We start from the raw sequence: 21,547 nt of genomic DNA, 5'->3' as shown, positions 1-21,547 counted from the left end.
TCACAAATAGACCTACAAGGAACACAAGGAATGATCTTCCAGTGGTGCTCACAAGTTAATATATAAATATTGTAATTAAGGTTGCACACTCAGTATCTGACAGTCATCCCATGACTGCCAAGCAGATGAGAATAGGTTCGTTACTCCAGTGTTTGAAAGCACAAATGAAATAATATGGGAAATGGAACTCGGGTTTGTAACTTCAAATTGTGATACCCACAACTATGACCAATCAACTCTTCAGAAAACAGTTTGGTACTCTAAAACAATTCTTAAAAATTGCCTTTAAAATCCATCTTCAAGGCACCATATCTCAAACTTTGTTTTGTCAAATCCACCTCTTTTTCAGCACAGTTCTCTAATATTTTCCTTTTTCAGCCCGAAAGAGCAATCATTTTGAAACAAAAACAAACAAACAAAAAGCAAATAGAAGAGTTAATGAATTAAAGCTGTGCTACACACCAGCCTGCTAATTCCGTATCTTGAAAAAATCCAGTGGGTCTCACAGCAAAGATTTGTACTCTGCTATTCTTTGTTTTTCTCACTCTCCACGCACACCCCCACACACCCAGATACACACACGGATGTTTGCAAAACACTGTGAAGAACACCAAAGAATATATATCTTTGCCATGAGATCCACTAGATTGTTTACTGATCTCTCTGCACTCTCTCTTCCCTTCTTTATTAACAGGGAAGACTCAGACAGAATCATTGTGATAGTTGTGGGATAGGCCTGTGCCCTGTTTTGGAAGGTACGAGTGGCCATGAGAAGCCTGTAAACACAGTCTCACAGGACTGAAAAATCATGGCTTGATTAAAAATCCTTAAAACAGAAAAAAGTGCACTATTTATTGAGAAAATTACCGAAATTATGGCAATAGAAATATAGTTTCACCCTAAGCAATGTCTATGTCATTAAAATAAATTTTTACATTATTTTTAAATCCTTGAAAGCTTATCAACGTTAAGGCTGTCAGCAGTTCACTTCTCTTGAACAGTGACATGCCCACAGCTTGCTTTCCCACTTCTTATGCAATCCTGTTAAATTAATTTTGAAACACAGCAGGGATATTTTTTAATGGGGAAAAGAACTGTTTTCACAGAATGAAAATTTGGAAATAACAACTTCATCCTCAAAAAAAACAACTCCCACTGAGCCCAGAAACAAGTTGGCAACTTCTGCTCGCCAGATCTGATGTGCATAGCTCATGTGGCACAAAACTATTAACCTTTTAGTTACAAAACAAAGCACAGTACTTTCTGTAAAGGCAGGAAAAGTCTATTACCTCCTCTGTTCATGAGGATTCACTGTGCACCAAGACTTAATGGATTTAATTCTTACGGCCACAAATGATAGGATACCCAGTATCCTGCAGCTCGCACACGTTTCTGCATTTTAGATAACAGATAAATGAGTTTCAAATCCCTAGAGCTGTAGCTCTGGAGGAAAAAAAAAATGCTGTTTCTCTTAAAAGCTTTTTAAAACAAACTTTCATCCTACCTTTAATTTCTAGAAGCCACTTCAGACACATTCAGATAGATTAGGAAATTTCCTGAATAAGAGACTGAATTTTTTAATCCTCTATCAGTCAGACAGGAAATTTGTATCATATTAACCACAAAAAAGGAATTATTTACATTATGCAGCTGTAAACTTTATTTTCAAAAAATTACTTTACTAATATACATTAAAAAGTCATATAGCTACCACCAGAAGCCACTAGGAAATTAGTCTATAGTTCTGTTAGAGAAACTCTTCCAGTACTCAACTTTCACCACAATTTTATGAAAAAGGTTGTGACTACAGTAAAAGTACTTATTTCATTTGTTATTTTGCATTAGAGGAAGCCATGGTATTTAGCACGGTGCAATCAGTTCTGAGAACATCTGTCCTAGCAACACCAGTTGCTAGAGTAACCTGCTCAAAAAAAGAAAAACAGAAATAATAAAGTACTGGATATTTGAGATTTTTTACTGGGGAAGGAAACAGTTTAAATGCTGCTGTTCAACACTCAGCTATTTGATAAGAGTCACTGTTTTTAATTAAGCAGATTAGACCATTTGCTTCACAGAGCACCAGCCCTGCTGGCAGAGGGAGATGTGAGCTCAGAAACACCCCATGGGGTCAGACAAGTGGTGCCTCTGGCCCAGCCCGGGGCACCATCACCAGGAGCAGCACCAGCAGCTGCTGCTGGTGGGTGTGTGTGAGCCTAGCCACCCCCAGCCCCCAACATGTTCCTCCAGCAGCCACCAGCATGGGACCAGGGAGGACATCCCTGCCTTACCCTCCACCAGCCCCACAGACCTCTCTCCCATGAACTGCCTGGTCCCTCTCCGAACAGGCTGCAAGCAGCAGCTCCAGCAGCTGCCCAGGGCAGCTCAGGACCTGCCACAGACAGACCTTCTGCAATGGGTTTCCAAGGGCCTGCAGTCCTAGTAGGGCAGGATTGGGTGAGCAGCTCTGCTACCAGCATGTCCCCTGCCTTCAGGATTTTGCTACCTTGATTACATCCTCTCTCCAAATCAGGCCCAGCCTTCAGTTTCTCTTTGTAAGGCATCTGCTCCATCCCCTTCAATCACTGTTCTGCCCTTCTCTTCTCCCTCCTCAGACACAGCTACCAGAGCTGCACCTAGTATACAAGATCTGCCTGCAACCACAGCTTTACTACAGAGCAGTAAAATCATATCTTTGTTGTTTCCAGCACCCTTCCTAATGACAGCCAATGTTGGTTTTGTTTGGCTGCCACTTATACTCAGTAATAATTTCAGTGAACTGCCACTGTCCTCAGGTTCTCCTCCTGGAGCCCTAACTGCCTGTTCTGAATTCAGCCTTATGTAGATACGGCTTAGATTGCTTTTCCTTCCATGAATTACCGTTAATTTAGGGAAAGCAAGCTAACTGTATTACCTTAAATTCTTGTAAATTCATCTACACTGAAGCTCTTCCGTCACCTCACTCAGTTTGACAACATCCTTCTGCCTTTCTGGCAGAAGACTTTTTATGACTCCAAAGTTCATGAGTAAACTTGGAGATTTTTCTGGTCATCCCTTTCTCCAGATCACTGGTGAAAATGCTGGACAAAACCATTCTAAGCATGAACATCAGGGTACTACAGGGCTGTCTTGTCTACCACCTTTGAAGTGACCTGTGAATTGACTCTGTCCTCTGCTCCCTGGGCTCAGTAACAGAGTCAGAGTCAAAACTGGGTTTGTCAGGGGATACCCACAAAGTAGGGGACAGCACATGTAAGAAAGGGTAACAAAAACACTCAGACAAACCAGCTGTGTTATGGGATGACGGACAGACCTCTAATAATCTTGCACAGTCGGAATAAGAAGGTTAGTAAAGAAAACGGGACTATGGTGGTGACTGCCCACTACAGATCCTCTGTCAAGAAGTGAATTAAGCTGTCCTTAAACAGCTGAAGAAATCTAGTGATCGTAGACCACATTCCAGTATCTGCTGCGAGGACAACATGGCGGGGTGAACAAAAGTCATTTCTCAATGTATCAGAGATAACTTTTTTAAGTGGTAATGTGATACGGTAGGAAAGGCTGCAGTATGCAATGTCCTCCTTGCTTCAAGCTTTATCATCAAGGTCTGCTCTCAGCTCTCCCAAGTCCTTGTGCCATGTGGCAGAGCTTAAAGGAAGAACGTGCCACCTGTCAGGGCCCCCAGCAGATATTCCTCTTCCTGGGGGCTTGGTTAGCTAGGTTCAGGGCCAAGATGGCACACTGGGTGATGCTGGGGACAGCTTTTCCAGAAAGGTCTATGGAAGACTTCAGCAAAGGTCATCACTCCCTGCTTCAGGAGCTGCTTTTAAGCTGTATCTCTCACCTAAGCTATATACTTTACTTCCTGCCTTCACCTCAGAGCTGCTTCACTATGGATGCATCTGCCAAACCGGGCTCTGGCCTTAACCCAGCTACCTGCCATTGTCTGACTCACCCTGCCTACCCCATGGCTCCTGAGGCACTGTACCTGGCTGGTGAGGCCACCACTGCTGTCTGGCTTGCTGCCACACTAGCATGTCCCTGCTGCTCCCAGACACCATATGGTACAGGAAGACTGAGACTGTCTTAAGGAAGCTGCGCACATGAAAGTCCGTAAGACCAAACAGGATGGTGAAGGAGCTGCTTTCTATCACTTTGAAAGGTCGTATCAGTGTGTGCTGGTTTGGTTCTGACATAGTTTTGGTAGTGGGGATAGGCCCCAGGGGTGGCTCCTGTAAGCAGGTACTAAAAGCTCCCCCAGCTCAGGTGGCCAAGGCCACATCTTTGAAAGATAATAGATATGGCTTTGTGATTAACATATAAAAGATCTGATATAAAACCTGAGAGCAGAGAGTGAGAAGCAGAGAAAAGCTGAGCTGAGCTGGAGAAGTGACAGCAGTGCTGGGGTGAAGATCCCGAGGCTGATGAAGAAGAGGGGGAAGAAACTGCCCAAGTAGAAGATCCCCTGCAGCCCATGGGAAGATGGCAACTTTCCCCCTGCATTCATGGAGGAGCATGGTGGAACATTCCCTGAAAGCTCCAGGAGGGGCAAATGTGGATGTGCTGTCAGTGGACTCAGATGATGCAGCTGTGGAAGCCCCCGGGCCAGGGGAGCCCAGCCCCTGTTCCCGAAGCCCCCATGACTCTGTGGGCAGTGCTGGAGCATCTCCGGGCCTGGTGGGAAGGACTCATGGAGGAGAGGTTGGTGGAGGACTCTGCCATGGAGGGACCCCATGGGGAAGCAGGGCAGGACTGTGAGGAATCATTCCTGAGAAGGAAGGAGCAGCAGGAACCAGCAGCCTGTGAACTGACTCTAAACCCCATCCCCCTGTGCTGCTGGGGAGAAGGAGGGAGAGAAACTGGGAACAAAGGGATTTGGGCCCAGGAAGAAGGGAGGGGTAACATACTTGAGCCCTGCTCTGTGTGTATCTGTGTCCTGCGTGTGTTTGATTAGTGTGAAATTACTATTTTTCCCCAAGTTGAGTCTGTTTTGCCCGGGACCTCAGTCGGAAGAACCCTCCTTGTCCTTTGTCTTGACCCATGAGCTTCTAGTTGGGTTTGTCCTCCCCATCCCAGGGTGTGTGGGGGAGGGGAGTCAAGTGAGTGGCCACGGGGCTGGTTTTTTGTTGTCCTGTTGGGCCCAGACCATGACAGGAAGAGGTGACTGATTTGCAACAGGGCAAATATCACTTTTGAAACAGGCAATAAGGGAAAGGCCAGTCAGACTTGACTCAGTGTCTTGGGGGACTGTGGAGCAAATCCATCTGGAGACTATTCCCACACACCTGAAGTTCAAGAAAGTGACTGGGAACAACCAGCACAGATCCATCAAAGGCAAATGGTGCCTGGCCAACCTGCCTTCTCTGATTAAATGTTTGGCTCTGTGGAAGGAAGAGAGCTGTAAATTATTCTGCATCTCAATTTTAGTAACATGGAGTCCTTCAGCATCCCTGCAGCCACACTGGGCAGGTATAAATTATGGACAGACTACCTGGTGGATGAACAACTCTGTGCTGCCACATCCAAAGGACTGTGATTACAGTTCTACAAACTAATGAGTGGTGGCTAACAAAAAGCCACCTACAAGAGCTGATAGTGGATATCTTAATTATGACCAGTGGAATGGGACAGAACAGCTCTTAAAAAAGTCTAGGGGTAAGACCAAACCAGCGGGTACAGTCCACATGCCTGAAAAGCAGAACTGCCATACAGATGGACTGTGACATGCTGGAAAAGTAGGCTAGCAGGAACCTCATGAAGTTCAACAAAGGCACATGCTATATGCTGCCCTACAGATGCAGCAAACCCATACAACAGGGCAGGCTGGGAACAAACTGAGAGGTCACAGTTCTGCAGGAAAGAAACTGAAGATCCTGGTGAAGAAGTTCGACATGAGTCACCCATGAGCCCTGGCAGTGAGCAAGGCTTCTCTCAAGCTAGGCCACAAAGATACAGGAAAAACAGAGCCAGACTCATCTCGAATGCCTACAGAAAGAGAAAACAGTCACAAATTGCGACACGGAAAATTCCAGTTCAACTGGAAAATTTTCTTCACTGTGTGAGTGGTGAAATGTCCAGTCTTGCACATTTTCAAAATGAAAGTGAACTAGACCCTGAACAACCTACATGCTATGAGCAGGAGACTGAAGCAGGCTACCTCATTAAGTCCTCTGCAGCCCAAATCTTTCTGTAAATCTATGCTTTCACCAGCTTCCCATTGATTGTGAACCTCTCCTCCAAACTTGGGGAAACATAGTGTCCTGGTTTGAGCCAAGGTACAACTGATTTTCTTTCTAGTAATTTTACTTTTCAGTTAAGTCTCTTTTAAGTAGCTGCACTTGATGAAATTAACAGCGTGTTTTTCAGTCAGTATCTGCTTCTAGGACTGACAACACTATGTTTATAGTTCCTGCTGGAGAATGACATGCAGAACCAAGGTCATGGCTTGGTTCCGCTAAACTGCTCATGCTCTGGAAACAAAAGGCAGTAAAGGGGTCAGAGCTGTGACCCTCCTTTGGGGAGCAGTGGACCAGACAGGTGACCAAGATTGTCCAAACACAGTATTTCATCCCATACACCTCAAACTCAGGATAAATCTGAGGGATCACAAGGATCAGGGTCTCTTCAGCCACGGCTGGTGTCCTGGAAGGACTCCGTTCCTCTGCCTTTTATCTCAACCTGTGTGTTCCTGCACCCAGCTCCCATCTGCCACTGACTCCAGGAGCCCAGGCTGGGACTTCCCCAGGGCCAGCCCTGCAGCCCCAGTGGTGACATCAGCTTTATGGGGGGGGAGTGATAGTGGGTTTGTGTGTATTTCATACAAAGAGCACCAAAACAGCTAACAGGGGTTAACAGAGAGCACTGAAGGCCACCAAGGGATTTTGCGGGGTTTATTTTGGTTGTTTTTCAGTGGTTTTTTTGTTTGTTTATTTTTGCGTCTGTTTTGTTTTTTTTTAAACTCATCCATCCAATGTATAAATACATTTTCCTCAGATCTTGTAACTGAGAATTAATCCCCAACCAGACGAAAGATAAATCCTAGCAAATATAGTGCTGTATGTTCAGAGGTTGATGATAACTGCAGAAAATCTAGAACACAAAGTGAATGCAGATAGGTGAGTGACCATGACCCTGGGGCAGTGAGGGCCTGGGCCAGTGACAGGACTGAAGTGTGGCAGAACCAGAAGATGACACACACACCTTCAGGCTAAACAAAAGTACAAAAAATTAGTATCTTCTTGCTTACCATAGGTACCAGGTGACCTGTGAGAAACAACAGTGTACAGTATTTGCTGCTGCCTTTTAGCTCCAAAATCTGTCAACATCCCAGCATTCCCCACAGGGCCCTCATCTTTGACTCTAACTATTCCAGTTAATGGAGTATGCCAAAAACTCTCTTGAACTAGTCTACTTTTTACTTCCCTCCTTGGAAAAAGAAGCTGCATGACATATATTGGATTCTGGTAGCTCGGAAATCACAGAATTACAGAATCTTAGAGGCTGGAAGGGACCTCAAAAGATCATCCAGTCCAGCCTCCCTGCCAGAGCACATCACACAGGGACATGTCCAGATGCGGTTTGAATGTGTCCAGAGCAGGAGACTCCACCACCTCTCTGGGCAGCCTGTCTCAGGGCTCACAATAAAGAAGTTTTTTTCTGAAAAGATCAAGCATTTTCAGTAAAGGCCAATTATATACAGGTTTTGTAATAGCATCCACAAAAAAGGCCATTTCACTCAGATTGGAGAAACTTACTCATCAACTTGGTGCTCTTATTTCTTCAGCATAAAGTTAAATTCTTTAGATCCTGGAAAGCTACTACACAGATTAATAATTCAGACAATTGTCATACTACTTTTGACATCTTATTTTAAATTGCTAATAGAAGTGGTATCACTGACATGGGGACTTTGTGGCTTACTTCAGATCAGGCAAGAGTGGGTATTTTAAAACTGCCTTTTTTTTTTAAGCCAGGATTACTTTTTCCTGATACTCAGAGAGCTCATAGCAGCAGGGTTGGCATGAGAAATGACTACAATACAGTAGAAACAATACAGTAGAAAAAAAATAATAATTTAACCCTGTGTGTATCTAAAGCTCTCCAGAATACCCACCAAGATAATGAAGAATTAAAAAATAGTCCCTGTTATCTCTGAGTCCCTTCATCTTCTAGAAAGGCCAGCTCCTCTCCCTGCACCCTGAAAGTTCTGGATGGATAAGAAATGGGGATTTAAAGTACACAGAATAACCAAGGTAATGGCTTCTGAAATTTCAAGAGCTCTTATGAAGGTATCGAACAAAACACCAGATATAATGCAAGTATGTGCCCAGCAGGTCTAGGGAGGTTCTCCTCCCCCTCTACTCGGCCCTGATGAGATCTCACTTGGGAGTGTTGTGTTCAGTTCTGGGCTCCCCAGTTCAAGAGGGACAGGGATCTACTGGAGAGAGTCCAAGGGAGGCTACAAGGATGGTTAAGAGACTGGAACACCCGCCTGATGAGGAAAGCCTGAGAGACCTGGGGCTGTTCAGTCTAGAGAAGAGAAGACTGAGGATCTAAATAATGTCTATAAATACATGAGGGCATCATGAAGGCAGGGACAACCTCTTGTCACTTGTGCCCTGGGACAGGATGAGGGGCAATGGATTCAAACTGGAGCCCAGGAAGTTCTACCTCAACCTGAGCAAGAACTTCTTTCCTGTGAGGGTGACAGAGCCCTGGGACAGGCTGCCCAGAGAGGTTGTGGAGTCTCCTTCTCTGGAGACTTTCCAGACCTGTCTGGATGCCTTTCTGAGTGACCTGCCCTAGTTTGGGTTCTGCTCTGGCAGGGGGTTGGACTCGATGATCTTTGGAGGTCCCTTCCAACCCCTAATATTGTGGGATTCTGTGTGTGAAATGGGACCAGACTTCTATGTTAAACTTCAAACCCTTGAACTAACAGAGCTGTCTTCTGGGACAGTATTCTCCCCAACGGTAGAACAGCTATGCCTTTCGCAAAAAAGCAGCGTGGGGAAATTTATACAGGAAACCAGTGATCAAGCATAATTCAGAATATTTCCGTATGGTTTTGGAAACAGCTGCCACTTTCTTTTCTGCTCTAAAGAATAATTAGCCATCTACTTTTTCTAATGAACCTGGTCCTGAATATGCTTTTTTCTCCCCAATCATCTTTAAATGCTCATATTTCAGGAAGAACTTCTTACGCTTTCTAAACAGAACAAAAAAATCGGCACAGAAAAGACATTAGTATGAGACTGATTTGTAGGATCTTCAAAATGGAATTACATGTGACAGTTTGGTATTTATGGAAATATGAACAACCACCCAAGGTAAAGCTGCCATACACCTTGTGTTATGTTCCAGCTGGTGACTCTGAGAACAGGACTGTCAGAACTCAAACAACATAAACTTCAAGCCTCAGAAGAAAGCTCTTGGAATGTCAGAATAGCTCTGTAGATTGGTATTACCTCAGAGGAAATTCAGCTTCTGCAGAGCTGAAGAACTGTTCCATCAACTCTGAAATTAGACTAGCCACACCTTTAACTTCAAGAGTTTATCTCAGAGATGGAAGAAGTTCCAGATCAGCTTCATCATATTACTAAATTATTTTTCTAAATACAAAGCTTGTTTTCTATTTGTACTGCCCAGTTATGGGACTGATTGGTGACAACCTGGAAAAGACAAGAGAGCAGTGACTGGTGTAGATCAAAATGACAGCACACCCTGAAAAGCCTGCAAAGCCATGCACTGTTTTCTGCACTCAACACTCCTAGACACCAGGTTTGGGTATCGCCGTAGGAGATCTGACCCCTTGTGGCAGCACCTTCACTGGAGCTCAGGAGGTGGCTGCAAGGAAGGATTTGAAGCTACCTGCTCAAGTACTGAAGTGTCTCCAGCCACAGCATCCACATGAACCATCCCCCGATCACTGCTACAGAGCAGCTACTGCTGAACAGATGCTCCTTTTGCTGCCCTTTAACCCATGAAAGGAAAAACTTTGAGACAAACTAGGATGAAAGGAAGATAATAAATTAATGATAATACAAAGCAGGAAAAAGCTGAAGACTTTCCTCAACTTATAACTGACCAGTCTGTGCCACTACTCATGGTTGAGGTGATAAAGCCACCAGGAGCTGCAGCAGGAGACACTCCTGCCTGGAGCTGAGCTGCCTGCACACATGGCTGGTTTCAGCCAGAAAATACCAAGTTGTTCAACCCTGACACAATTCCATTTAAGGCCTCAAAAGTTTTCTGTACATCTCCATCCTGACAGCTCCTTTTTTGATCACAGTTTTAACAAACATTCATTTTCTAAGAGCACCTTTCAGGGAACAGAAAACAGCACAGACTTGCAGGGAGGGAAAAAGAAAAAAAGAATCCTATTTCTGGTAACTAAGAATACAAGCACTGAGTTACTTATGTCCACAATGACACATGATCTGCTTCAAGCTTTGAATCTTGATGCGTAACACGACTTGCACACGGGAACACACACCACTTTCTAGGCTTTTCATTGAATTAAAATATGTCAATATATTTTATCCAGTTTTCTGTTTAGTCATATAACTAGTATAACTAGTATTTGATAAACAAAAGCTAGCAAATCATTCATTATTGTGCTGTAGAGGTACTCCAACCCATCAACACAACACATGGAAATTAATTTTTAAAAATGTACTCCAGTGTATTAAATTCAAAACTTAACATCTGATATTTACAGGGCAGTGCTTCGAGAAGGTGTAAATCCTTCCAAAGTCTCAGATTACTCAGAAATTATGACAGCTATTGCATCCATCTCATACAGGGCAGTGATAGCTTTTCAATCCAATGTGTCACAAAAACCCAGCAATACTGTGACCAGGGTGTCATAACTGCCGCTGAGGTTGCATGGCAGAGCTGAGAAGATGAAAGCTGCAGAAAGATACTCTGAAGTAATTAATGTAACGGCTCGTAAGGTAATGGCTTGTGGGACCTTAACCTCAGCTGCCCCGCAGAGCAGTGAGATGTCCCTGCACGGCACCGCCCGCACGGCAAACCCCGCACTGCAGAACCGCACAAGCGGGATCACAGCACGAGGTGATGAAGAACCCCAAGCTGTGACAGGTACGGTCTGATCGGTCAGTAACTCTGCCCTGAGCCGAAGCTGCTGCCGGCCCCGGTCGCAGCCCCGGTCCCCGGGTCGGCCCTTCCTGGTTCCCGGCACCGGGCGCTGCCCCCGGGTCCCTGCAGCTCCCGGCGCTTCCCACCAGCCCCGCAGGGCAGGCCCAGCGCCGGGGGGGCCGGGACCGCGCCCCGCGCCCCGGCAGGACCCGACCCTCCACACACGCGTCGCCCCCTCCCCCCGCGGCCGCCGAGCTCGGCCCCGCCGGGCGCGGCCCGAGGCGGGCAGGGACACCGGGGCAGGGGCACCGGGGCAGGGACACCGGGGCAGGGACACCGGGGCAGCGGGGGGGCCGCGCACCGCCCTCCCTCGGCGGGCTCTTACCGAGAGGCGGCTCCGCAGCCGGGCCCGGGAGCGCGTCCCGCGGCGGACATGGCAGCGGCCCGGCCTGCCCCGCCCGCGCCGCCCGGAAGCGGAGCGGGCAGCGACGGAAGTGACGGCAGCGGCGCGCGGCGGGGCCGCCCCGGAACCGGGAACCGGGAACGGGCCTGGGGGGGCAGGAGGGACCGGGGGGTCCGGGGGGGTCAGGGGGCGCTGCCCGGCCCCGCGGCTCCTTCCGTTTCCGTCGCGGTTCCGTTGGCTGCCGCCCCGCCGGGGCTGTTCACTGCGGGCATTGGAAGCCCCGAGTCACGGGATCCCTGCCCGGGGCAGCGGGGGAGGCACCAGCCCTGGGGGTGTCCAGGGACAGGCTGGGGGTGGCACTTGGAGCCACGCTCTGGAGATGTGGGGGTGTCAGGTCGGGCTGGACTCGATGCCCTTAAAGGTCTTTTCCAGCCTTGGTGAGTCTGTGAGTCCCTCTGGGCGATGGGACCATCAGGTCCAACCTAACCCGGCTCCCCTGCCATAACCTCGCCTACCCGTTCAGTGCTTGAATCCGGTCCCTGCTCGCCGCGGCCCCGGGCCCGCCCCGGGAGCAGCTCCCGCCGGCGCCGGGCAGAGCTGCGGCTGCGGCGGCGTCTGGAGAGCAGGTTTTACAGAAGTTGTTTCCTCTAAAGTTGTTTCTTTCCCCTTTCTCGCACGTAAAAGTTTGCTCAGCCTTTAATTTCATCTCTCCCAAGGGCTCACTTGGTGTTTCTTAAAAAGAAACAGCACCAAAAAAATCAAGCTGGTACTGAGGGTTTTCCCTTGGGTATAAATGCAGAAAGATGAGAAGCTGGGAGAAGTTAAAGGGCAAATCATTTGGGAAACAGGCTTTATTTAAAAGAACTTTTGAGGATCCATTTTATTGTAAAGTAAAGCAGAGTAATGCAGCATTGTGGTAAAACCCAGAAAGTAATTCCAGGAACAGAAGCAAAAGTTCAGACTAGTTTTTAGAGGCACATTGTTACTGACTTAATGACTGCAACACAGCCTCCTCGAGTGCCCTCAGGGCTTCTTCCTCCACTTACTCTTCCTTAGATGCAAGTTCACATTTGCTGTCTGAGCCCATCTGGCCTTTCAGCTGTTTTCTGGGGAGTAAAGCATCTTATTTACCCACAGTAAGTAGCCTAAATTGTCAACTCTGTTGCAAACTTACCAGGAAGCAGTAGGAGAGGATCACATGTTTAACAGACCTGCCCGTAAAGTCCCGTTCCATTTCCTCTAAGAGCTGTCACACTGTTCAGTGCTCTGTGGACTGTGAAGCAAGAGAGCTCCACTGTGGCAAGGGAAGGAGAGGAAAGCTCCACACCACCTGCAGCTCCAGGAGCTCCTCAGAACGTGCCATCTGGGGAGGGCAGGGGCAGGTTCCTCCAGCAAGTGGGATTTCAGCTTTTCCATGACAGAAATTGCCCTCCTGGCTGTGTGCTGGGGCTTGGATAACTGCAGATTCAAGGGCAAAGCTGAGAGGCTTGGTCAGGGAGGAAGTTTCTCTGCTCAGAGGTGCCAGCAGGTGTTTTTTTATGGGTGGCCTTTATAGGACCAGGAAGGAAATGAAGTCACTTTGTGATCAGATTCTTTCCTCTGGCACTGAACACAGCACATGGGTGGCCCTGGCAGGTGGCAGCAGAGAAAGAAACATCTTAGTTCTTTTGCTCATTTGCACAGATGAGCAGAAAAGCTCCCTGAGGATCTTCAGGAGATACATAGGATATGTTGGACCTGTATCTCCATGGAATAAAGGCAAAATCTGATACAAACATTCATCCTATCTTTGAAAAGACTTGAGATCTTCCATGTTTGCCTTGTAATGCTCTGATGGGTGTGGGAGAGCTGCTGCCCTGCATACTGATAATGTCACAGGTCAGGCTTCTGTTGCCAACCAGACTCTCCTGTGTTGCTTAGGGAACTAAAAGCTGTTACGAAAACAAGTAAGTTCCCTTCCCCACCCAATTTCCTGTGCTGGATTGAGCAATTTGGGGCACAAAAGGAACCTCAAGTATCTCGTGATTGGTAAGAGAATTCAGCAGCCCTGAAAAGCCATGTTGACCTCGGCCCCAGTGCAGGCAGCCAGCCCTGAGTCAGGAGGTTCCAGGCTTGTCCAAGTGCATGAGTGACACGTCTGGCATCACTGGTGCACTCAGAAAGCAGCCACGACCTGACCTATGGCTTCACTTTTGGTAGGATCTCAAGAACTAGTCAGCTTCACCTCTTCACAGCAGAAATAGAAAAGCTGGGGTACAGAATGAGGTACAGTTGCTTGCTGCAACCCACATTTAAATAAATAAGATGCTGAAGCATTTTAAGCTTTTTCTTATTGTAATGTCTGTGCTGACAATAATCTTCTGTTATCTGGAGCCTCCAAAGTGAGACTGGATCTCCACAGACACATGGATTCAGCCAAAAATTACTAAATTGTGTGCAAGAGACCACTGGTTTTCCAGTTCAACTCTCATACAAGAGGCCAGGGCAGACAACAGTCCCCTTTGGATATAGTGCTGGTCTGGGGATGGGGACTGAGGCTCTGCCAAGTTCTCTTCTGTGTCTTGCTTACTAGTTACTTGACTGATTCAAGAGCTGAGAGCAAAGGCAAAAAGTTTGTAATGGCAGCTCCCAGACATCTGTCAAGTATGGACCCCAGCAGAACACGTGAGTAGGTAAGAGGGGATCAGGGGTGCAGATCTCTTCTTTGATGGCTTTGAGGAACTCCTCAGACTTCGTGCCTTCTAGCCACTCAAGAGCTTCTTCAGCTCAGAGTCTCTTCACAGAACCATGCAAGCTTCTTAGAAAAGTCACCTGATGATGCTAGCAGCTCAGTCTTTTCTTCCAGGTTTTTCAGAAAACTCTTGCAGCTCTGCTGCTGGGAGCTTCTTGGGAGCTGGGCAGGCAAAGGACCAGGGACAGTGCTATCCGGGCTGACAGAATGGATAATTTCAGTGCACTAAGCTCCTAGCTGCTCACTGCAGAGACTCAATGACACACTTCTTTCATGTAAAAGTGTATTGTCTGAGCTGTGAGAACATCAGCCCATCCAGGAGGTGCTTTTCTGCCAGATCATTACAGGTTCCAGTTCTACCAGTTGCACATGGTAGAAGAAACGAGCGTCCATTCTTCTGCCTAATGGGAAAAAGGAAACATAATATCCTGGTCCTCTGCTGTGTCCCTCAGTGCCTCTTCTTGAGTGACTAGTTCATGCCTCTCAGCCTGCAAACAGAACCCTAGATCATGATGGCATCCTCTTGGTGAATGGTGCCCTCAAGCACTGTGTCCGTGGTTTGCCTGGAGCACTTGCGACTCCCTTTCATGCTTTTCAGGTTTTCTGAAAGATGCTTTTGAAACTTCTTGGTGAGGAAGCAGTAGATGATTGGATCCAACACACAGTTCATACTCAGGAGGCACAAAGTCACCTGGTGAGCATCGTTGAGTTGTTGGCGCAACTGACAGTTTTCCTTCTGCCACTGCTCCAGAACTGTCAGGGTCCAGGGCAGGTCCACGATGTGGTGAGGAACGAAGCTTATGCTGAACACAGCCAGCACTGTGCACACCATCCAGAGCGCCCTTTGCTTCACGTGAGCATTCTTCCTTGGCTGCACTGATTTGGAGAACAGGGTCCTGATAATGATGATGTTCCAGCCTAGTATAAAAAGGAAAATGATATAGAAGAGGACACAAATGATGACATGAATTGCAAGAACAGCTGAAACACCTTCAGAAGAGTCATAGCGCTCAAAGCACCGCGTGAAATTCTTCGAATTGATTTCCTCTTGATTAGTATTATTGTCAAAAAGGTAATACAAAGAGCTGCCCACTATTATGATCCAGATAGCTGCTGATAAGTAGATACCTCTTCTCTGGGTAGTAAACTGAGCAGCTTTAATGGGGTTAGTCACAGCTTGGTACCGATTGTAGGTGATGACCATCAGGAAGGCAACAGAGGAGTAGGTGTTAACGAAAAATAAACAGCCAGCCACGCTGCAGAGGAACTCAGGCATGATCCAGTCTCCATGGTGGTGATAGTAAACAATCCACATTGGCATCGTAACCAAGAAGAGCAGGTCAGCTACTGTCAGATTCACCATGAATATCTTGATTTCATTGAGTTTCTTCATGGGGTAAATGTGGCTGAAAATCCAGAGCACGTAGCAGTTGGCAACAAAGCCGAGAATGAAGATGATGCTGTAGAAAACGGTGAAGAGGTTGTAGCGAAACTCTGAGTCTATGTGGCATGAAATGTTGGAAACACCAGCACCATCAGCCCCACCTTTACCCTTTCCAGACATCATGGTGCTGAGCGGGCACGTACGAAGGAGAATTTCCTGCCGTCGCTTTTCTTCTTACCTAAAAACATGAAGCATGAGATGAGCTGGTTGGTAAGGGTGACACTGCTAAGCCACACCTGACCTTTCCTTTTCCACGGGAAATGTGACCGCAGGAGTGCTGCTCCATGTCTGGGATCCACCCATGGACACCTGCTCTGTCCCCCTAATCTTTTCCTATAAGCGAAAAGATTTTCTGTCTCTTTTCCCTCCTCTGTTTCCTAAGGCTTTCTAACTTGCCCACATTTATCTTTACTGAGAAATTCCACAAAGGAAACAATAGCTGGTAAAAATGTCTCACACGTGTCATTTCCAGTCACCCTCTATTTGTTGTTTTCTGACATTTCCCTTCTTAGACTTGTAAGGATTCTATTTGTTTTCTTGGTTGAAGGCACCAGAGGATCTCACATTCACTTCTTAGGCTACCAGGGCTCTCAGTCTTCTTTCTCAGTGAACAATGTAATAGCTGAGTCACTAATCCTAAAGGGTGATGTTTTGTGGAACACTGTTGATTTTTAACTACAGTTGATCTCTCTTAAAGTCCTGGCTGTTTTCTGTCATGCCATCATTTTTAATTCAAGTTGGTTTTAAACCATCTGTCTCACTTTTTTTCCCCCCTACCACACCTGCATCAAATGCAAGTGTCAGCAGCAGCAGCAGTTCTGTGCTTTCCTGTGTCACTGGTGAGGCTGCTGCCAAACACTGTCCCTGAAGAGACACTATCTGGTTTTTAATATTACCAGCCTCCACCTCAGTTTGTATTTCTTCAAATCCTACCTGCAGTTTGGACGTATCAAATCTCTGCATCATCAATACTGTACATGTTCTTGTCTCAGATTTACAAGGACACAGTCAAATCCCTTGTATACTTGAACCTGCTGCCGTCACCATCCAGAGAATGTACAGGCCTGTCCTTGGCTCCAGTGCCAACTCCTGATGCTGGGCAGCCACCTCTTCATGACACAGCCCTGCAGATTTGCTTGTTTTTCTCTCTTGCTTCCTTCACGGGAACATAATGGGCTAATGCAGGTAAAGCAGTTTGAGCCACCAGCATGAACACCAGGGCTTCTCACTGATGGAAACTTGCTGCTTTTTTAACCTAATTTGCAGACAACATGGTGGTTTCCCTTGAGAGCGAGTAGAGTGTACCACCAGGGAATGGTGGAAGCCTGAGCTTCTTGTGTGAGCTACAAGGGGAACACTGGGTGCTGCACACTGTGAAGTGCTTGCACAGCTCTGCCAGCCCCCACAACAGGCCTTTTCCCTCAAAGCCTGCAGCCTCCTGAGAAGGCAGATCTTCCTCAACAGCAGACAGTGGCATGAACCCTCATCCCACCCTCTCTGGCTTCAGTTTCTCCTTGTACCCATGTGCTGGTTCCTCATTTACACAATTGCACATTTGAGATTTTCCCCTGCAAATAGGGAACTCAGCTCTAGGTTAAGAAAACACTCCTTTTCTTCAGAAAACTCTGCATACCCCTTGGTGCTTCTTTCCAGTTGTTTGGAGAGGAAGGCAACAGCCATGTTCTCGAGCCTGTCCCTCCTCACCCCTCACAGGTCCCCTAAGAACATGACAATACAGATATCCACAGCTTGTCCTTGGACCTTCACAGGCTGCTGCATGCTGGGCAGCACTGCAGGCTGAGTGTTTTTAAACCATGTTCCATGTGAACTAACAAGTAGCTGTGACAGTACTAGTAGCTGGCCAGGTGACACATGTATCTGTCCTCTTTCACCTTGACCTCTGCCACCCTGCTGAGATCCCACTGATCTCTCAGGGGTAGGAGCTGGTTCAGGTGGTGATAGCCAGGAGGTGGGGATGGGCTGTGACACCTCGGGATCTGGTTACATCCCCGAGGAGTAACATGTCACCCCCTGCTGCCCTGCAGAGAGGTCCCAGAGCAGGCAGGGGCCCACACTCTGTTCCCTGCTCTACCTTTGACTCATGCAGGACCCAAAGCAAGTCCTACTGGTCATCTCATGGATCTGTTTCCACACCTTCATCTACAGAGGAAAACTAGTAATTGTCACAATGTGGCCTTAAATGCCTGTGTCTAAGCCTGGCTGTCTGACCCATGGGGGGACCACCTCTGGTGGGAACATACACCAGTTGGAAGGGTTTGCAGCTCTCAGCTCAGGAGGGCACCTACCAGCTGCAGACATTGAGGGAAGCAGTGAGGCTGTGCAAGGGCAAGAGAAACCGATGGGGAACTTTGTGTTTCAGACATTATTCTGATGTTAGACTAGGGGAAAAAAACCAACCAAACAAACAAAAAAAAAGAGTCCTAATTACCTAAGATCATTACAGTTTTTTCCAAATCTGCATCATAAACCCACTGTTCTGACCATCTGCCAACTTCAGCAAATAGTTCTGTGCTTGGAGCTGGAATCTTTGCAAGGAAAGCTACTCTATTACAGTAGCACCAGGCCTGAATATACCAAGAGTTGGGGGGGTAAAGTTGGTTCATCCCACTAGCAGATTTAGTGAGAAGTGTCCACATCCAACACTGAGGTGCAACTGTTACTCACAAAGTCCCTTGAGGCTGTGCCGTGGGGCTTTGTCCACCTCCCTCTCTGTTTCTAGTGCTGTGCATGGGCACAGCAGCCTCCAAACTTTGCCCAAGAGCTCTGGTGAATTTTACTGGTGGGTTCCCACCAGCTGCCAGATTTAGCAGATGGGGTGGAAGGGAGGGTGAACCTGCATGTTCCTCTCCACTGCAAAGCCCTGACCAGAAGATGGGTTTGAGCAAAGGGGCTGTGCTCTGACTTGGAGCGATGAATGCAAGGACATGCTCTACCTTGTTAAGCTTGCTAGAAATCACTGGCAAAGCTGGGCTGAAGGAGGTGGCAATGACATCTCCTGGCCCCAACAGCTTGGTAGAGCTTATCTGTCCTTACAGTAGGAGGCTGAGCAGTGCCCATGTCAAGGACCTCCAGGGAATCACAAGAGAGTTGCTTTTCCCTTCTTGCTTGTCAAGCCAGATACTCTACAAAACACAGCTGGAAGAGAGCGTGGCACCAATGCCCACTAAATGTACTCAATACTCACTTCCCTCTTCAGCCTGAGGAGCTCAAGCTCATGCCTCTGGGATACTTGTGGAGTGCTCCAAGTCCCAGGCTTTGGAGGATCTCACTCAGTCACTGTTGGAGCACTTCCCCTTTGTATAAAACATGTCCCTGTTCTCCATGCCAGCGGAAAGGAGAAGAGGAGCAGTGCCCAGGGTGTGGTTGGCAGGTGAGTCCAGTTCTCTGCTGCAACAGTCTGTGCTGCATTGCCAAAATCCTGGCAGCTCCAGCCCAAGCCCCTGCCTTGTCCACCAGCACCCCAGGCAATCACCCCAAAGGGTTTATACTATTAACTCTGTTCTATGCAGAACTAGAGGTGGACGTGCCCAGATGCGCAGCCGTGCTCTCCCAACAATGATTTACTGTCTCATGGCTGCAGGGTGCACAGACCATGCTAACAAAAACTAAGCCATCAGCAAAAGTACATCCCGAGAGGACCAGTACCAATAAACTAATAAAATAACTAAACCAATAAAATAAAAATTTTTCTGCTTACCACAGTCAAAAGGAGTCAGCACGATGTGTCCATCTTCAGCTTCACTAGAGCAGTCATGGGTGTTTTACTGAGGATGCTCCACCTGTCTTCCAAGTGTTATTTTCTCTGACCTGGGACTGGTAGGTCTCCACACAGGCAGCTCTGAAGAACAAGACACCAGAATGAGAACAAGTGCAGCATGACTGCAGTGTCACTAGGGAAGAGGAAATGTGTGACATCAGCTCAAAGGAAATGAGAAATAAACTGTAGAGGAAAGGGAATTAACCACAGCCAAGATCTGGAAAGTCCTTAGAGCTGTTTCCTCAAAGTATCTCTGCTTCTGATGATCCTGAAAGAGGGCAAAGTATGAATTTTCCTCTAAAGGCAGAAGAGGAATCCACTCTGTCCCTGGTTAGATCAAGGGTTAGACAGCATTTGAGCATCCTTCTTCCAAAGAGATGAATGGCAGAAGCCAGAAGAGCTTTTACACTTCTGAACTTGAGGGAAAGGAAGTGCCAGGAAACTCATACATCCCATGGACAGACTCATTCCCTAGTAGAGTCTGCTTCTCACTTCTGTTGGGGCTAAACAGACACAGGAATCCAGACACCCCAAGACTCCTTTTATCTCAGGGACCTTCAGTGGACACTGAGACACCACAGTGTGGCCCATCCACCTTCTCATCATGACAACCACTATTTGTGGCAGCCTGAAAACCGTCTCATCACAGTGATGCAAATTGGTTGGGTGCTCAGGAGAACAGTGACAAGCAGAGCTGCACACATGGTCCCAGCTAAGCTGTAAATCCCAGGCTGTAATTCCCATGCTGATGATTAACCTGCCCTCCATGGAGACACTGCTCTTATACCTACACACAGTGCAGATGTGAGCTTGGACCATCTGCACCATATCCTGCACAAACTTCACACCTGCAGACACCTTCAGGAACTGAAATACCAAGTGTGGTGCTAGGGTTCAGTGTGGAACACATAGGAAAGGAGCCACAAACTCCATTGCCAGCACAAAGAGGTGCCTGAACCTGCAACAAGGCTACTGAGGAACAACATGGTCCCAAGAAGAGACTAGTACACTTGGTGCTCCCCTGGGAAGGATGGCTTTCCTGGCTCTTGTGAAATGCCATCTATGAAAACAGCCCATGGTAGGCCCTGGCCTTATCCATGCTGCATCAGGAGCACCAGAGACCCCCATGGTGTGGTGTATGTCTTGGGAGAGCCATGAGGCACAGGCTGAGGGTTGTGTCCCCTGGGCCACACCAGTTGAGGGCACTAGCCAGACTTCTCCAAGCGCCAGGAGCTGGGATGGACCCTGGGACACCTTCAAGTCAAACTTTTGCTGGTCGGTCCTTGGTTCAAGCCAGGACAGACACCTCCTCATCATCTGGGCACTGACAGAGGGGGCAAGGTGGATGACAGCAACACAGACTGTCAGTTGCAATGGCACTGCCTTCTATCACATGCAACAGCAGACACTGACTTCTGGCCTGCGTAGCCTGAGGCATCTGGAAGTGATGGGCTACACAGCATCAGGACAGCCCCCCCTCTGTTCATGCCAGTGGCTTGATGTCCCCAAGCAGGGGAAGGCAAAGCCCCAGCACTCATCTGGGCTTCTTTGCCTGGGTCACTTCTTCCCTGGGTCTTCTCCAGAGGGTGCAGATGGCCCTTCCCAGGGCTGCCATAGAGGGAAGCCCAGGAGTGAGCAGGAGCAGGCTGTGCACCAGGTCCTGCAGCCACCAGCAGCCCCAGCCGAGCTCCTGGCCTGCCAGGACATTGAGCAAGTGCTCAACAAACTGCTGCACAGACCAGGATGTCCTGCTGCTCTGGGCCCTGCTCGGGGGATGCTCCAAAACACTCAGAAGTGCATAAACACCACAGCTGGACATGCCCTGGGCTGCAGCATCACCCTTGTCCCCCACAGCAACAACATGGTGTGTCCACAAGACTTGGAAGCCACCTGAGCTTAAGTGGGACCCAAACTCCCCCAGTGTGAGGCAGCCCCACAGCAACAGCAGAGTGTGGGGTGGGAGACCCTGCCTGACCTTGTCAGGGTGGGCTGCACCAGGGGATGGCATGGGGGAGCAGGGGCCAAGGGAAACCCCAGGCTCTGTCCCTTCCAGGTCATGTCAGGGTGACCTGAAGGGTGAGATGAGGCTCCTGCTGT

General features: G+C 47.9%; 2 protein-coding genes across 3 annotated transcripts in view; both read right to left on the bottom strand.

Moving 5' to 3' along the window:
• EYA3 (EYA transcriptional coactivator and phosphatase 3) overlaps positions 1-11,565 on the bottom strand; it is a 51,946-nt gene extending 40,381 nt beyond the window's left edge. For both annotated transcript variants that reach the window (XM_051637728.1, XM_051637730.1), the window contains exon 1: positions 11,480-11,565. The gene's annotated coding sequence lies outside the window, so the exon portion shown is untranslated. The remainder of the gene's footprint in view (positions 1-11,479) is intronic.
• A 777-nt stretch (positions 11,566-12,342) lies between these two features.
• PTAFR (platelet activating factor receptor) lies at positions 12,343-19,537 on the bottom strand. The gene is made up of 2 exons (XM_051637731.1): positions 19,391-19,537; positions 12,343-15,850 (listed from the first exon to the last, which is right to left on the bottom strand). Exon 2 carries the CDS (start codon positions 15,793-15,795, stop codon positions 14,731-14,733), a length of 1,065 nt encoding a protein of 354 aa, XP_051493691.1. The 5' UTR covers positions 15,796-15,850; positions 19,391-19,537; the 3' UTR covers positions 12,343-14,730.
• Positions 19,538-21,547: the final 2,010 nt, after the last annotated feature.

The sequence above is a fragment of the Apus apus genome, chromosome 21 (genome assembly GCF_020740795.1).
Source record: "Apus apus isolate bApuApu2 chromosome 21, bApuApu2.pri.cur, whole genome shotgun sequence".
In the NCBI taxonomy this organism is placed as follows: Eukaryota; Metazoa; Chordata; class Aves; order Apodiformes; family Apodidae; genus Apus; species Apus apus.
Note: the sequence above shows the minus strand (reverse complement) of the source record. Positions and strands in the feature narration are given on the sequence as shown.

Bases quoted from the DNA above. Each gene is read 5' to 3' on its own strand.
- PTAFR (XM_051637731.1), bottom strand. From the start codon at position 15,795: ATGATGTCTGGAAAGGGTAAAGGTGGGGCTGATGGTGCTGGTGTTTCC.